The 17,303-nt window shown below is 36.4% G+C and overlaps 1 protein-coding gene across 1 annotated transcript in view; it reads left to right on the forward strand.

Moving 5' to 3' along the window:
- Positions 1-17,303, forward strand: part of CFAP54 (cilia and flagella associated protein 54) — a gene marked incomplete at both ends in the record, with an annotated part of 116,936 nt that overhangs the window by 95,983 nt on the left and 3,650 nt on the right. The window contains 10 exons of the mRNA XM_082010865.1: positions 718-844; positions 2,288-2,443; positions 3,644-3,752; positions 6,182-6,287; positions 7,048-7,143; positions 7,676-7,817; positions 11,244-11,452; positions 13,282-13,467; positions 14,823-14,929; positions 16,772-16,961. Coding sequence (XP_081866991.1) covers positions 718-844; positions 2,288-2,443; positions 3,644-3,752; positions 6,182-6,287; positions 7,048-7,143; positions 7,676-7,817; positions 11,244-11,452; positions 13,282-13,467; positions 14,823-14,929; positions 16,772-16,961 — 1,428 coding nt within the window. The remainder of the gene's footprint in view (positions 1-717; positions 845-2,287; positions 2,444-3,643; positions 3,753-6,181; positions 6,288-7,047; positions 7,144-7,675; positions 7,818-11,243; positions 11,453-13,281; positions 13,468-14,822; positions 14,930-16,771; positions 16,962-17,303) is intronic.

Genomic DNA, 17,303 nt, shown 5'->3' on the forward strand with positions numbered 1-17,303 from the left:
AATCTAAAGACATGAAATCTGTGAGAGGAATATTTAGTAATAAATCATTTGCCTATTTGGTGATTCAGAAATAGATATGCACTTCTGCAGTCTCTACCTGTTCTTGATACAGTTTACAAAGAAAAGCTTTTGGATCAAAATCTTTCCTCATATTTCCTAATACAGAAATTTAATCTATTGAAATATTTGTTCCCCTAAGTAATAAACAACCATATGAATCATTTCAGCCTCAGACTTCTGCTTGTGAGACTTGCTAACCTTCAAGAGACTTAACAGTTTACAGCATGTCCCCAATTACCTTATTTCCAAGGATGAAAAGTTTGACTGGTCTATAAATTATTTTCTTTTTCTTTTTTGGCCTTTGTTGATTGTCAGATTTCTTTGTAGAAATGACAGTTTCTTTCTAGGGCTTGGGTTACTTGGGGGATCTGTTTCTTAAACACTGATTTGAGGGAGTTTGCTTTTAGAAACCAAAGCCTAACATTAATAGATTTGAACAAAAGTTCATTGAAATTGTTCATTTGCTACCAAACTCCTCTGCAAAGAAGACAACCACAAACTGAAGTAAAGGAGTTCAGGAGTATCAAGCCCTTTTCTAGTGCTCTTTTACAATACACATTTGAGTTCCAGGGCTTTGCAATACCTAACTTAGTTTTTCAAAATACTATTTAATTTGCTGTCTGCAACTTGATTTTACAAAGCATACTCTTTTCATAGATTTTTGTTTGTGGGGAACCCATTGAATGGCAACTGGAAGACAGTACATTGACTTGCCTGGTCCTGCCTACAAAAAATATCTATTTACCACATATCAACTTGCTAGCCCAAGTCAAAATGAGAATCGGTAAGAAAAATGCAAGTAATTATTATTTTTAATTTTTCATTCATTTTCATATTTTATGCAACAGCAGATAAACTGATGCATCAGAAGTGAAGGTAGTAAATTGGTTGTTTTCATATACAGATTAAATATTTTGAAAACCAATAGTATACGCCTGTTTGGCTCCATGCAATGTGTATAAGCAAGGTGCAATCGTACGGGAACTATAATCAACAAAGGCTTAAATATTAATGTTATAGCTTGATGAAACTAATGTGAACCAGTTCTTTTAAGTGGAAGTTAACAATGCTTTTCCAACTTCTGTACAAAGCATTCATTCTGTGAAAACTTCCTGTATATGTTCCATCTCTCTGGAAGCAGTTATATGGGAACTAACTAATGATATCAAATCATATGGCATAATAGTGATAATTCTTTATCCCAATAAAATAAACAGTGTCTGTTTCTGTTGTCACCCTTTAATTTGACAACTTTTTCAGAATGCTTTTCTTTATTTAGAAACTTGGAAATACGCTGAATAGTAACAGAAGATGACCTTTAAGATCTGTCTGAGATTTGTTGCTGTATAGCAAATATAGGGAAAGGGATATTATCTCCACGTTCCTTCTGCTAAACTTTATTTGGTGTATGTCTGACTTATAATGGACTGGAAAATCTAGAAATCATTTGCTGCACTTTGGTTCTTATTGTGGAGCAGCCTCAGAGTGTTTTGGGTTATTTTTCAGGAAGTTATGCCCCAGGAACACATCAGTGCCCCCCAACCACTACTTTGTATTCAGCCCTTAAGACTAGAATAGAAGTAGTACAAAGTAAACACTCTGAAATGCATCTGCTGTGGCTGTCAGGTCAACACCGGCTGGTTTGCTCTAGAGACCCACTGTTACTGTGCTTTACTGCTTATCAGTGCAGGCATGGCCAGACTCACTCATAATCATGGCCATGTTTGACCAGTTCCTGTTTCTGAATCCACATTTTTAGGAAGAACCTATGAATACAGATCAATATAGGGGAGTAGAGTGTAAGAGGTAAGCAATACATCAAAGAAGCCTTTAGAACTGGTTAGTACAGTTAATACACAAAAGAATTTGAGAATTTGGAAATGCTCAGACAGGGTTAGGTTTTGCCTACAACTGCCAGGTGAAAAAAAGTTATGAAGTGGCTTATTGCTAGTCTTTCCAGGTAGTTTGTGAAAGGGTTGATTTATATAGCCTGAGCTTCTTTTGCATGGCCTAGGTAAACCTCAATGGTATCATAAAGTTGTGAAACAACATTATAACAACATTATAGTTCTGTATTTATATCTATTAATCACTCTGATTTTTTGAGAATTGGATTGTAACGGTAAATACATAACAGCATTTGTTCTAAGGAAGTTGCTTCTTTTTGTATAAATTGGTTTTCTATTAGATAATTTACTAAGAACTGTTTGTTGTTTTTTTTCCTTAGGACACACATTAGCTGAAAAAGTAGCTTGTACACCTGAAAGAGGAGATCCAATGCAATGGCTACATGCTCTCCAACATTTAGAATCAGCACTGAAGCTTTGCAGAGCATCTGCAACAAAAAAATTAGATATGGAAGCAGAACTTCTTTTTCAGATAGGTAAATAAAACGCTGTTTGTACATCATGATTACCTTCCTAGGCAATGTTATGCATCTGGCCTCTCTTAAAATTGAGGCATTTTACTGTAAAAATAGAACAGATTTGGATATTTCTCACCCTGTCTAGCTGCAGGTCTGTCTCCTGTGTTTAGTATCACACCAGCGTAGTTCAGGGTGTGCTACGCAACAAATGATTTCAAAACTGCAGTAGAACTTCTCCCACCTCTACGTTATCAGGGATCAAAGGTTGTAGCTAATGAGATTAAGGACACTGTAGAAAGCTCATTAGCTTCTTTGCATCAGTCTGAACTAAAGATCAGAGGCTCAGAAAGTATTTCTAAATGATTTAACAAAGCTAACAAATTACACAGTGTTTGCATTCATTTGGATTTTAGTGGCATTATGTTTTGCACCAGGAGGTGTTGGGTTGTTAGGGTCCCGGCCAGAATGTTACTCAGACTTTGTAAGGTATCTCTTAAAATACCATTTATTGAAGTTAACACTATAAAGAAAAAGAAGATAGTGTAAATATTATGTCCCTTCAGATGCTGAGAACTCCAAGTTGTGCACTATTGAATGGGCTTCCAGTCAGGGTGTAGCACAACACACAGATTCTCTCTGTGGAAAGGTTGCCTCATTTTGGTGGAGTATTTAGAGTATTTTCTTAAAAGAACACAATTCTATTCATCATTTCTACTGTCAAACAAAAAGCATATTCACACCAGAAATTCTCGCTGCGCTTTTATAGAAAGGGCAGGTGGTGTAATCACTGGTACTGAGAAGATGCTGCCAACAGGTTCTTCTGTTACAGCTAGCTGGCTATATTTATCCTGTGGCTAAGGGATGCGCACAGCACAACACAGTCTTGAAGGCCACACTGTATGTGCAGCATAGCGCAGCACAGAACAGGCCTGCGCCTGTGCATTAACTCCTCCATGTACAATGGTCTTCTAGTTAGGATCACTGCATCTTAGGATTCATTATGATTCCAAGGTTTGATTATTTTAGCTACTCTGTGAAGTAATTTGCTATACAAGCATTGTGCATTACCTTTTAAACAAACTGGAAAAGATTTTTCTCACCAGGAAGAGAATAGATAATGCACTACTTTGTTCAACTTTCCTGGAGGGAAAAACAGATTGTGTCTTACAGAAAAAAAAAAATAATCTTGCAAATCTGCTTTCTATATTTCTTTATTAGGTAAGGTAGAACGCCAGATAACTGAAGCAGGCAATAACAAGTCATCTAAAGCTGTTGAAACCCTGTTGGAAGCTATAAAACTCAGCCAGCAACATGACCAAAAATTTGAGTAAGAAACTAGCTATATAACTTTCAAAATAATTTTAATCACACATGAATATAGTTTTTTGAACAGTTTTCTGAGATTTGGTGTGGGACTTCTATTATGAAGCATCTTTTATGTTTTGGAGAGTTTTCTTCTATTGCAGCATAAAAGAGCTACTGTATATTTATTCTCTTATTTAAAACAAATGCTGAGAACATCTAAAAGCATATTTTAGAGTATACAAGGTTACAGCTTTCTGTTTCATTTTCAAATTTGTACCTTCTCTGTCAACACCAGGAACAGAGCTATCAATTAAATAGGGGTTTTATTCATATTTCAGAAGATGAGCTGTGGTCTGCCCCCTTCCAGATAATAGAAATCTGGCTTGAAAAGGTTAGCAGCCAGAAACAGTCAGAAGAACAGAGGCAGAAAGAGCATAGGAAATGTGTTTGTAACAGATATCAGGACAGTGACTTTGTCGTTAGTTATCAGCATAGAAGATGCCTGAAGAGCTGAGCCAAGCCAGCCAATAAATTCTGTCAAGCAGCTCTGATACATTGGACTTTAGGTTTTTTTAGTTTCTTGACCAGTCTTAATGAATAATGTGCCATGTCTGGTTACAGACAGTGTAAAGGCAGCAATTTACCTTGCTTGTCTGGGTATTCTGTTACTTAAGTTAATGAACCAGAACTCTGAACACAGAAGCAGTAGCATAGTAATAAACCTCTACAAGCATTCAGCATGATGGAAGATAGTACAGAAATGGACTGTGGTGATGTTTTGCAAGTTTAATTTGCTATACTCTTATTTAATTTCCTGCCATCTTTCTAAAAGAATGTACAGCAACATTGATGGACCTTGGCTTTCTTATGTTAGAAAATTAAACATCCCGATCACCTTTATACAAGCGCTCTGATATCTATTGTTTAATTAAAGTTGTTTCTTGATGTCTCAAATTCTTTTTTGTTAGCAAGACTAGAAAGTTAACTGAACTATCACCAACTAAGTGTAGAACTTGCCACCTTCCCACTTAGTTTGCCCTATCATGAACTGTACAGCACGCTCACTTTTGTATTTTGCTTTACACAAATGATACCAAAGCTGGAATTTACAGTACTATATAAACAGCCAACTCTGTGCAATATGACTCTGTCCAGAACAGTAACTGCATGAGCAGGAGTTTGTTGCTATGCTTAGGAAAACTAATTTATAGGGGAGATCTGGAGACATCTACAGAGCCAGGAGGAACCTGCATAAAATGACTGTTACAAACCTATAGGGAATAGAAATGTTGGAGAAGTTCTCCAGATATAGTGATCTTCAGCAGGTCAACGAAAGTAATTCTGCCCCTCTACTCCTCTCTGGTGAGACCTCACCTAGAGTACTGCATTCAGCTCTGGAGTCCTCAATACAGGAAAGACATGTTGGAGGAGGGCCACAAAAATGTTCAGAGGGATGGAACACCTCTCCTTTGAGGACAGGCTGAGAGAGTTGGGGTTGTTCAGCCTGGAGAAGAAAAGGCTCGAGGGAGACCTTACTGCAGCCTTTCAGTATTTAAACGGGATTTATAAGAAAGATGGGGACAGACTTTTTAGCAGGGCTTGTAGTGGTAGGACAAGGGGTAATGTTCTTCAGCTAAAGAGGGAAGATTTAGACTATATATAAGGAAGAAATTTTTCCCAATGAGGGTGGTGAAACACTGGCACAGGTTGCCCAGAGAGGTGGTAGATGCCCCATCCCTCATTCAAGGTCAGGCTGGTTGGGACTCTGAGCAACCTGACCTAGTTGAAGATGTCCCTGCTTACTGCAGGGAGCTGGACTAGATGGCCTTTAAAGGTCCTTTCCAACCCAAACCATTCTATGATTTTTGCCTGGCTTATAAGACTACTGTAAAAATAACTGAAAGGAGAAGGAAGTACAGGAGAACAGGAATTCGTGAGCACAGTGTGTCTGAAGATGTAGCGTATTCTGGTATAGAACTCGGAACTGAGAAGGCTCCTCAGCTGAGCCCCGTGAAGAAATGAAAGACTATTTTGGTCACTGTGGGTATTTTTGCTGATTCTTGGAAGAATTTGACTGAAGACCCGTATCCAAATTCTGACACCCATGTTTCAAGATGGGCAATGGATATATGCCGTAACTTGAGGAAGGAAGAGGAACCCATACAGATTCTGTACAGAAAGATCACTTCCCTTGCAGTATTACAGTTTTCTTACTAAAATGTTTGGAATTTATTTATGGAATATTTGTTGCACAGAATACAAATTATATACATACTCTTAAATCAATGTGTTATTTGTTAAGCATACCATAGGGATGGTTTAGACTCACTAAGACTTTAAAACAGGATCACATCGTTTTCTGAAAGAAGATATACTTATGCAGAAGTCAGGTTGTATCATTGTAATGCTTACTTTGATAGTAACAATTGATCTGTGTGTTGTATCTTACAGGTTAATAAGAAAATCCTACCTTGAAATAGCACTATTATATTTGCATTTTGCCACAAATAATGAGGATGTGTCACAGACAGATAAGATGGTGCCTTCCAAGTCAAATGTATGTTTGGGCAGTGTCCTCTTCAAAGCAGGAAATATATTTCTGTTAGAATGTTGTGCACCTTGCCAGACTATTACTTACAGTGATTTATAAATCATACTGATGCTGAAACTTCTACTAGAAAAATCACACAAAGAAATCATAGAGTATAGCAGTAGAATTTTATCTTGTTTGATGTTATTTCTCATGTTTCTTGCATTGAATGATAACATTTAAAATATTTTTCTGTATAAAATAGGCATAAACAGAACCAACAGTGCTTTCATTTCTGATTATGTACGAATTAATTGGTACTTTGTAAGGAAAACATAATATTCAAACCTGGTTTTTAACTGGTAATATTTATACTTTACCAGATTTCAATTTTTCAGTACAAATATGGATGACAGCATGAGAAATATAAAAGGCTTTAGCCACGTTAAAGTGGCTACAAGCCATAGATTCAAAGCATAATGTGTAACATAAGAGAAAAGAGGTAATTAAGATTCCAGAAAATGGAAAATGATAGCAAAACTGTCTACAGTTTTGACCATAGTATGAGCTGCTCTGAGAAATTTTTTACAGGAGCATACAATTAGTATGCTCTGGATAATTTTTTTCAATTTTAGCAATTAATCCATGGATTTACAATCAATGCTGATTATTACAACTTGCAAATAAAACAATAATTCTGTAAGTAGGAGGACTTCTTTCTATCTTTAAAATAAATTTTACCATAATACATTTAGAATCCTAATTATGAACTGGTATATAATTTTAGACCTCTTCTGGAGAACTCTCTTCTTCTCCTGAGGCGGCTCTGAAATCAGAAGGCTACAAAGTACAAGCCTGGATTGCAATAAGAGCAGCTACACAGGTTGGTGCAATATTCTGAAGAGGTAATTTTTTGGGGTTTTTTTTCATTTCGTCTTATGCTACTTACACAAGCAAACAAGACAACACAAACAAGACAAGAATTAAAGTTTCCTGAAGTTTCTGGCATGGGTCTTATTTGAGGAAATTAAAATGGACACTGTCTGATAGTGAATTTAATCTGTCTTGGACAGATCGGTCTCTGTTTACCTCAACTTGGATTCAGTGCAAATAAAACAGCACACTGCCTGATATGTGTGCACATGTATTTGACATGTGGGTAGACATCAGTGGCATCCAGGTGAGGATATCTGATTTGAAATCTCTTATGTAGTAATTAACCTGTCAATAATAATGATTTATTTAAATATAGTATGTACCATATGTCAGAGAGAAATAGAATATTGTCCTGGCTTTTCAAAAATATAGTATGTTGAGTCATTAATTTTTTGTCATCATCGTGCTACTCTCAGATTTAAAAGTCTGTATAAATATTGTGGTGAACTGGTTCTGAATAAAATAAATATTATTTTTAGGTCAGTGAAGCTGTGCTTGCTTCTCAGCTATTAATTGGAATGAAGAGTGTTAAAGAACGCAGCATGAAGGATGCAGTGCAACAGAAGATCCCAGAATTTGCTTCCATGGATCTTTTTGCTTCATACAGAGATTTCTTATCTGGTATTCTTTTATACCTAGTAATATTAAAACATGAAAAAAAACCCCTATATATGCCATGTAATCTAGTAATACATTTAATATCACATTTTCATTTATGAAAAATTATAAGTCAAACTTGGAAAGGAAAAGCAAAATCCTTGTCCTGCATAGCAGTACAAAATATTGAGTAGACCTAATGAGCCTTTAAATATCAGCCTGTGCATGTGTTCAATAGGTTAAGAAAAATTCCCCAGACTTGTAGAGTAGGTCTTGGCCCCCCTATCAGTCATCACTGCTTTTTTTTCAAACGCTGATTTAGAATAGATTTTTTCCCTAGGTAAATTAGCTTTTCCTTGGAAATTTTCAGGTTTTCTTTTTATTTTTGCAAAGACATGTTGGTGTTGAATAGCTTGTCTCTCCCTGCCTGCTCCCTTTCCCCCCCCAAAGAAGAAACACCAAACCCAAACTCTTGCAAAGTTATCTGCCTGGGTACCGTATTCTAAAAGTCAAAGTCAGTATAATAAAAACGTTTTCACTGTCTTTCCAGTCCAATGGATTATCATTTAGAGATGCTTCCATTAGCGTGGTAGAACTTTGCCTTTCCCTGGTTTATTTCCAGCTTCTGCATTTATTTTACAGCTAATGGGGTTGACGAAAGGGAATTTTTTGATTAAAAAAAAAGCAGTGAAACCAGGAATTCTGGGAAAATGGTCGCCAGATGTTATATAAACACTAATGCAAAATATCTGTATTTATTTTTAAACTGGGAACCATTAATTTAGTGATAAAGTTTTGGTTCAGTGGCTTAATTTCAATCATACCAAATGACTGACAAGGATTGAATTGCTCTGCCTGATAGTTGCTGGCAAAGCTGAGCAACGTCTACTTGCTGTACAGTGTTTAAACATATGTGTTTTGATTGGTTTATGAAAACAAGTGTTGTATGCTAAGACCTTCCATCAATCTGATTGTTTTGTACTAGCTCCATTTGCTTATAATTACAGATCAGTTTTTCTTTTAGCAAATGCAGCAGGTGTTTCTCCTGATAGTTCTGTTAGGCAATACAAAGAAGAATAGAAAATGTAGAAAAGCAATAGTAGGCCAAAATATATAAAGGTAAATTGACATGGAAATGATCAGCACAGCATGCTTAATATTTTCTATAAAACCATTAGTGAAACACATTGTTTAAGTTTCATCTATAAATAATGTGGCCATTTTAACTAAATTCTGTTTTTACAATTGATAGTGAAATATCAGGAATAATGGAGACATTCCGATTTTGTAGAAGCACACATAATTATTTTCCGGAAGTTTACTATTAGGAATTACTGTAACGTAATGTTTGTTCAGTTTGGAATGAGAAAAAGAGCAGAAGAATTGTGTAGGCTTTTGAGAGAGCCATGTACTAATACAGTAAAAAAAAAAAAAAAGAATATAAGCAGTGATATAGTGATAACTGCACTGATTTTTTTCCCCCTCTTTTTGCATAAGTATAACTTTTAGGCAGCACCAAAAAAGAGATATTTTTAGTTCATAGTCGAGAACACATTTCATTGCTAACGTGCTCAATATCTAGAAGGGACTGGATTAAAGCTACAGTAGACATTTCGGAATACCTAACTCTTCTGAGTTCAGGTTGATATAACTGGGAAGTTCAACTGCTGCAGTTAGGACTGATGACTCGTAGTATTGTTTCCATTTAGTAAATACCTGCTCTTGAACAATGTATAGAAAGAATGGTTTTAGATTTAAATTCAGAGAGGGAGCACCTTGCTCTCTATCCCTTTTAACTTCTTGCAAGGACCAGTCAGATTCCTGGCCATGATGTGAGAAATAATTTCCTTACTCGTTCAACTAATATTAAAGCACAATAGAAAGAATTGTCCTCTTATGAAAAACATAACCAGGTTCACAAGTTACATTTTTAGTTGCACATTAACCAATTCCAACACAATGCAAAAATAGCTTTTGAATTGCAACCATTCACTTAATGTGTATCATTGAGCTGTTATTGGATTTGCAGATGGATACAATGTTGTCTCTGAAGGTCCCATAGCATCTTCTACTGAAAAGAAACAAATCATACAAGACAAGCAGAGCCAAAGTGAAGGAACAGAAAGTCTTGCCACCAAGGCCAGCCAGAAGAAAGAGACAATAACATGGGTTCACTTAATTCGTTACCACAGTTATTTAAAAAGACTTTGTAACACAGACCTTCTATTTGGTATGAATTTTTTCTTCTAGAAAACTGCCATGGGTGAGATACTGTTCTTGGGTGCCAACAGTGTCAGATTCTAAGGCCGTCATCTGAGATAGTTTAATTTAGAGCTCCTTTAAATAGTATAAATGTGAAAAAACCTCCACGGAAATCAAGATTTATGTCAGTGTACAAGTGCTGTAAGTGAAGATATTATTACCTTTTTTCATAATTATTCATAAGCTTTCATGATACCAGGAAAAGCACCCCTCAGATTGTAATTGCTATTACTATATCTGAAGCATTTTTAAGAATTCATAATCTATATTTAATTTTAGTTCTCGATACATCAGACTTAAGTCACATCAGAAATAAATCTGTTCAGTTTGGGGACCTGTTTGTGAGAATTGAGTGTAGTGTAAATGGGAAGGCTGAGCATTATTGGATGTGTTTTGACCTACTTGATTAATTTCATTGTAAACAGAAGATGGTAATAGAGAGGACCTTTCAAATAGAGTAAGAATCCATTAATTTCAGGGCCCTAATATTATGCATCTACATCTGATGGCCAGCTGCTGGATATACAAGTGACAGCCTGATAGGTGAGAACACAACTAGTTCATACATATAGGTGCTGCCTAGAGAGAAACCTAGCAACTCTGAAAGTAATAATTTCAGAGAGGGTTGAGTTTTTTTCTTACAGCACCAAGTGAAAGGAAAGTATTTTACCTCACCACAGAACTATAAGGATGGTGAGGTATCTACAAGTAGGTGTCAAAATGTGCATGTACATCTCAGCTGTAGCTACCAAGGATGAAGCTTACGGAGCAACTTAGCTGATCAGCCATTAGCTGTCTAAATTAGAGTCTTAAGAGCTCTTAGAGCTTCTTTTGACTCTATTGAATAAATGTTTATTCTAGTGGGTGCTTAGACATCTAGTGAACATACTGATGCTTACACATCTAAATTTAAGTAGCAATACCTAAACCTCAGAACTGCACCTCCCATTTTATAATGTCTAGACAGATCTTGTTTCATTTCCAGATCTCCAGTTACAAACTGCAGTACAAATAGCATAACCTAGTAATATTTAAGGACAATCAGTATAATTGTTGGAAATGCATTTATTGGATATTGAATCAATTTACATATTTTACTATATTTTCAAAAGTTATGAATATTGAGTAGCTGTAGAAACTTTACTTTTTAATGGCAAATGATGATGTAATAAAAATCTCTTTTCAAAGCTGTCCCTAACTCAGGACCCGGATCATTTTCTGCAAGACATGGACAATTTAGTTCTGTTTTTGATACAGGGGTTGTTCTACGCATAGCAGAAATGCATTCCTTTTTTAAAAAACATTTGTTTGAGTATTCAATGTGTTGTCTTGAGAATTACCCAGAAGAGCTACGTGATGCAGAATTGCCACTTGGTAGGCCAGCTGATTCTTCAAAGGTACTTATTTTATTTCTGATGTTTCAAAAATATGTACTATACTTTCATTTCACTCAGGTTCCTGCTAGTTCCAGTGGTGATATTTCTGAGAGCACTATAGAAGAATGAAATTCATTATGCAGAGGATCAGTGCAAAACCAAAATCAAGCAAGCAGTGAAGGACATAGTTAACAAATGCAAACATCCTTGTATTATTCATTCCTGCAAAAATGATCTCTGTCCCGTGCCCAGTGTATTTAGACCCTAGAAGATTAAGCAGAGTGACATTTACGATTTCATCATGAGTTAAGTTGTCTGTGTTATTTGGTAGGACTGAGGCTTTTAATCTTGTAGACCTCCATGTTTCATACAAAAAATGTCCTGTTGTTTGCTTTGTAGTTTGTATGTACAAGCCTCTATATTGTTAATTTGGTCTATAATAAAAACATGATTTAAAAAATTATATAATTTATATTTTCTTAAAATTTATTGAAGGCCTTGTGTGCCAGTTTTTTTCACTGATTATCAGCTGGCTAGAAAGTCAAACTTTTCAGATCTCTGGCTTGTGAACAGCCTGTTTGAGCTTTCACATGTAGGTAGTTCAGACTATATTACTTCAGAGAAATCTTGAATTGGAATTCTGGAGTCTATGCTGACCATGGCGTATGTATTGAATATTGCGTAGGAAAAGTCTTTGAAGATTCAATGTAAAAATAATTGTCTTCAAAGTTTCTCCATCCCGTTTCTTGCATTAATAATTATCCTAATACTAAAAAAATAAAACGACGGGTTACTCTCTATGGTTTATTTTTTACCTATTATGTTCAGTATTAGATGGAAACAGGGGAGCCTTGAGGAATGAGAATTTGTTATTGTATAAAAATGAATTAAAATACTTTTGTGAAAGTAGCTCTTCTAGAGTTGGTGAACTTTCTGCAGTGTTGGACAGCTTATCATTACTCATTTCCCAACAAAGAGCTGACTGTGCCACTGAATAAATTGTAAATATATGCTATGTGACATTTATAACAGCCATCGTATATCAAAAATTATTTTACTCTGTCTGCTCTTCTTTTGACATAATTAGTATTACACTGTCCTAGAATAATAAGCTTCAGAGCTCACTGTCATGTTCGTGACAGGTGCAAGCTGCATAATCATGTGTTAGCTTCACTGTTGTAGACAGCTAACAAGCATAAAGCTCTTTCGTACTTTTTTTAATTCTAAGCCTCATTGATTTTTATCACAACATTTTTAGAAGCTTTAACTATTCAGAAGGCTGTATAAGTTATTTTAAAAAATGTTACTGTAATTTGATGCTGGGATTTTTAGCAGTACAAATAGACATAATTTTTGAAGGAATGATTTTTATGTACAAGGTAGTTTCGCTTACATGTGTCTTTGTAGTTCTATTTTTGACTTGAAGTTTTTTTTCAGCTATAAAGCATTAGTCTAGCATTCAGATTACTATTTTAATGAATCAATATTTATAGCAGAAAAATTACTTTTTCAGCACTAAATTTTGTATGGTCAGAACGTCAAATAATATCTTCTAACAAGAACCGTAATGCTATGGCAGGAAGATAAGCCAAATGTAACAATCATTGTTACTGTGTCGCTAAGTCATCCCAGAGGTCCTTTGCATTGCCTTTAGAAATGTCTCATCATGTGAACTTTGAAAAGACTTAACTTGGTAAAATGGACACCTTTTAAAGTTACCCATTTATCTAAATAAGCACATATTTGTACAGGAGTGAAAGTCATACCGATTCTAGTAGACACTAGATTATAACACATTTTGCATGTTACACTAGAAAAAATACAATTTAAAATTTTCTTCTGTGTTTCAGATGTCTCTTGAAATTACTGGAATTACATCAAAGGTGTCACGTATGAGAATAGCTTCTCCGGTTTCTGTCATCGCAGAAACAGACAGTCAGACAGAGAGTAGGACAGCAAATGCTTCAAATAAGGAAATGAACATTCAGTGGTACATTCCTTCTCTGGCAAAGCCATCAAACTCTACAGAGACTGAGGTATAACTACACCAAAGCAGTTCCTTAAGTATTGGAGCAAATGAAGTCTCATTTCTAATGAATATTTGTGCTGTGACTAACCGGCTTTTTAATTGAATTATACATATGCCAATTGGCAAACTGGACAGCAGGGAGCTATATATTTACTCTGCCACAAACCTGCTGTGCAGGACAAATGGAATGCCCTGACAGTTTTTTGGTGGCAGGCCAAAGAAAGACTGTTGACCATATAGAGCTTCCAGGCCATGTTGTATTCATGCCTTTTGCAGGTCCTTGATGTCTTTAAGATCTCCATTCTGCTTGGTTAGACCTGACCAATACATTCAAACAATACTGTTTGGTGGGAGGCTGTCAGAAAAGCAAAGATACACATATAGAGGGAAAATGGGATTTTGTAAACCTCATTTCGCCTAAGAAATCAGACTAAACATGAAAGATGAGAGAGACTGGAGGGCTGCAGGAAAGCAAGAGGCTAGGACATGGAATTTGTTTTATTTTTAAACAAGGGAACAGCACGTAGGTAAAATTTCTCTACTGTAATGGAAATCCATGATCTCTGAAGTTTTTGGCATAACAGATCACTGTCAAAATTTCTACTAAACTCTTTTCAGCACTATTAATAAGCTGGTAGAAGCCCTGTGAAGTTAGTGCAAATAATGTACTTTTCAATACAGTTTTGCAGGTTACTTTAGCATGACTTTACAGATCAGTAGAGATTCAAAGACAACTTTTGAACACAACTAATATATAAATGCCATTTTATTTACATTTTCCATATAGTCAAAAAATTCAGCTACCACCAGGAAGCATATTTTCAATCATAGTAGCAAATTAATTCAGTGAAAGGTGAGAATATTCTATTACACTTTCTTGTGCTCTTATATTGATACAGGTTTATTAGATTGGTGAGTTATGTGCACTTCCTAGATTTAAAACTAGTATGAAGACAGCTATGCACAAGGCCATATAGCAAATGGAACTAATTACATAGGGCCTTTGGAAATTCAGTAAAAGCTCTCTGTTCAGCCTATCTGAACTTGGAACATTGGACATAAGTGGGATTGATTGACCAGGATCAGGACAAGACTGGGATTTTGATGGTAACTCTGTAGGGTATAGTTAATTTTCAAACCCGTATAAATTATATCCATAATTAAATTGCTTTAACACCTGTAAAAATTGAGTACAGTACAAATTCATATGAGGCCACACTCCCCCTCTTTTCCAAAAGTCACTTACCTAAGTCTTCATCAGTACATTGTATTTGATAGTTATTATAATGTAGTATCACTGAAATAGCTCAGGTCGGCTATACCGTACTGCATTATAACTTAGGTGTTCCATCTCTTTTACAGGTTTTGCTGCTTTATGCTTATAATACAAAGCCTGTCAAGATTAGCAATATCAAGATTTTCAGTTCAATGTCTACATTTTCAGGCCACTTGTGGATTCCGTTGGCTAGGTAAATAATCCCTGACTTTATCCTGTTATTTCATGCTATATTAAAGATCAGTCAACCATTTAGGATGAGAGAAAATAAAGTACAAAATATCAAAGAGCTGTAAGTCTTTAAAAGCATTAATTTTCGCTTTTCAGACATTTTCACTATAAAAACTGTACGATGTTGTACACAGCGTTAAACCCATCTAAACATATGTCTTTTCAGTACATTAGCATTTTAGTTTTGATTCTTAAAGAACTGCGTAACACATGCTAATTATATAACATAAGAAAATGCTAGCAAATCTAAGAAGCAGTCCCCGCAGTTACTGTCTCCCACAGCATTCTCCTGGAGAAACTGGCAACTCGTGGTTTAGACAGGTTCACTCTTCAGTGGGTAAAGAACTGGCTGGATCACTGAGCTCAGAGAGTCATGGTCAAGGGAGTTAAATCCAGTTGGGTGGGAGTGTTGATCTGCTGGAGGGTAGGAGGGCTTTGCAGAGGGATCTGGACAGGCTGAATCGATGGGCCAAGATCAACTGTGTGAGGTTTAATAATGCCAAGTGCTGGGTCCTGCACTTGTGTCACAACCCCGTGCAACGCTACAGGCTTGGGGAGGAGTGGCTGGAGAGCCGCCAGCGGAAAAGGACCTGGGGGTGCTGGTTGACAGCCGGCTGAACATGAGCTGGCAGTGTGCTCAGATGGCCAAGAAGGCCAACAGCATCCTGGCTGGTATCAGGAATAGTGTGGCCAGCGGGAGTAGGGAAGTGATTGTGCCCCTGTACTCGGCACTGGTGAGGCTGCATCTTGAAGACTGTGTTCAGTTTTGGGCCCCTCACTACAAGAAGGACATTGAGGTGCTGGAGCGTGTCCAGAGAAGGGCAACGAAGCTGGTGAGGGGTCTGGAGCACAAGTCTTATGAGGGGCGGCTGAGGGAACTGGATTTGTTCAGTCTGGAGAAGAGGAGGTTGAGGGGAGACCTTATCGCTCTCTACAACTACCTGAAAGGGGGTTGTGGTGAGGTGGGTGTTTGTCTCTTCTCCCAAATAACTAGTGACAGGATGAGAGGAAATGGCCTCAAGTTGCGCCAGGGGAGGTTTAGACTAGATATCAGGAAAAATTTCTTTACGGAGAAAGCGGTCAAGCATTGGAACAGTCTGCCCAAGGAGGTGGTGGAGTCATTCAAAAAATGACTGGAAGTATTCGAAATACTGGAAGTATTCAAAAAATGTGTAGACGCGGCACTTCAGGATACAGTTTAGTAGGTATTGTGGTGTTGGGTTGATGGTTGGACTTGATGATCTTAAAGGTCTTAAAGGTCCAACCTAAATGATTCTGCGATTCAGTTATTCCCATTCTCTCACTGGATCAGCTACTTTCTCAATCCCTTATCACAAGTCTGAGAATGCAACAATTTTTCTGTTGGAGCCCCAGACTCAGCCCTTCATTTTGGGTCCTATGGCATTTTTCACTACTTCTTCCTTGTCATTCATTTAGCCCCAGAATTTTTGGAACTGCTGAGCTGGTGGAGGGAAAGGAATAACTGGCCAAGAAGAGTTGCAGGCCCTGCCACCCAGCTAGTCAGCCCACCTTGTGCTTGTTGGAGGAGAAAATCTTGAGGCATACTTAAAGGCATACTTAGAATACTTCTTACTATTTTTAATGCAAAAAGCTAATGCATTCAAATTTTCTGCTTTCTTTAATGGGAGACTTTTTTTTGTAGAATTAGAGATCAGTCTTGAAATGAAAGAAAATGTAGAACCTAATCAATATGTAATAAAAACTGGGTCAGTTTATTTATAATCTAAACAACAAATATTGTTGTTATATAACAGCAATAATGAAAAATCTTGTCTTCTCTCAGAATTATTTCTTTACGGGAGAAATTATCTAATCTGAAGCAGCAAGTTGAAATGTTGATGCAAAGTTCTAAAAGCTTGTCTTCAGCTTCAGAACTTACAAGTTTTCTTGAACAAAGTGAAACTTTGAAAGTAATTCCTTCAAAAAAAGCCCAAATGAATGTTGCAAAAGTGCATCTTGATGAAGAAACAGAAGTAAGTGAGAACAGTTTTGCTCTTAAATATGTCTGACAGTCTTTTATTTAAGATGTCTGTTTTGGGGAAAAAAATGACAGGTAACATGGAAGGCAGACGTAAAAGATTAAACTTTGCTCACCCCTTTCAAGAAATATTGAAATATTTCCACTTTTCATTTAATGATTAACATTTTATTTTCTTATATATTGCTTGTCACTTTACAAAAATATCAGGCATCTTCAACCTTCCACTTGAAAATAAAGGCTACATCTTCAGGTACATAGATTTGAAAATTGATGCCTAATTTGTAGTAATCTACATGTGAAAATGCTTAGCATAGTGTTAAATTAGCATGGCGAT

This window comes from Phaethon aethereus (assembly GCF_964289735.1).
Source record: "Phaethon aethereus genome assembly, chromosome: 1".
Lineage (NCBI taxonomy): Eukaryota > Metazoa > Chordata > Aves > Phaethontiformes > Phaethontidae > Phaethon > Phaethon aethereus.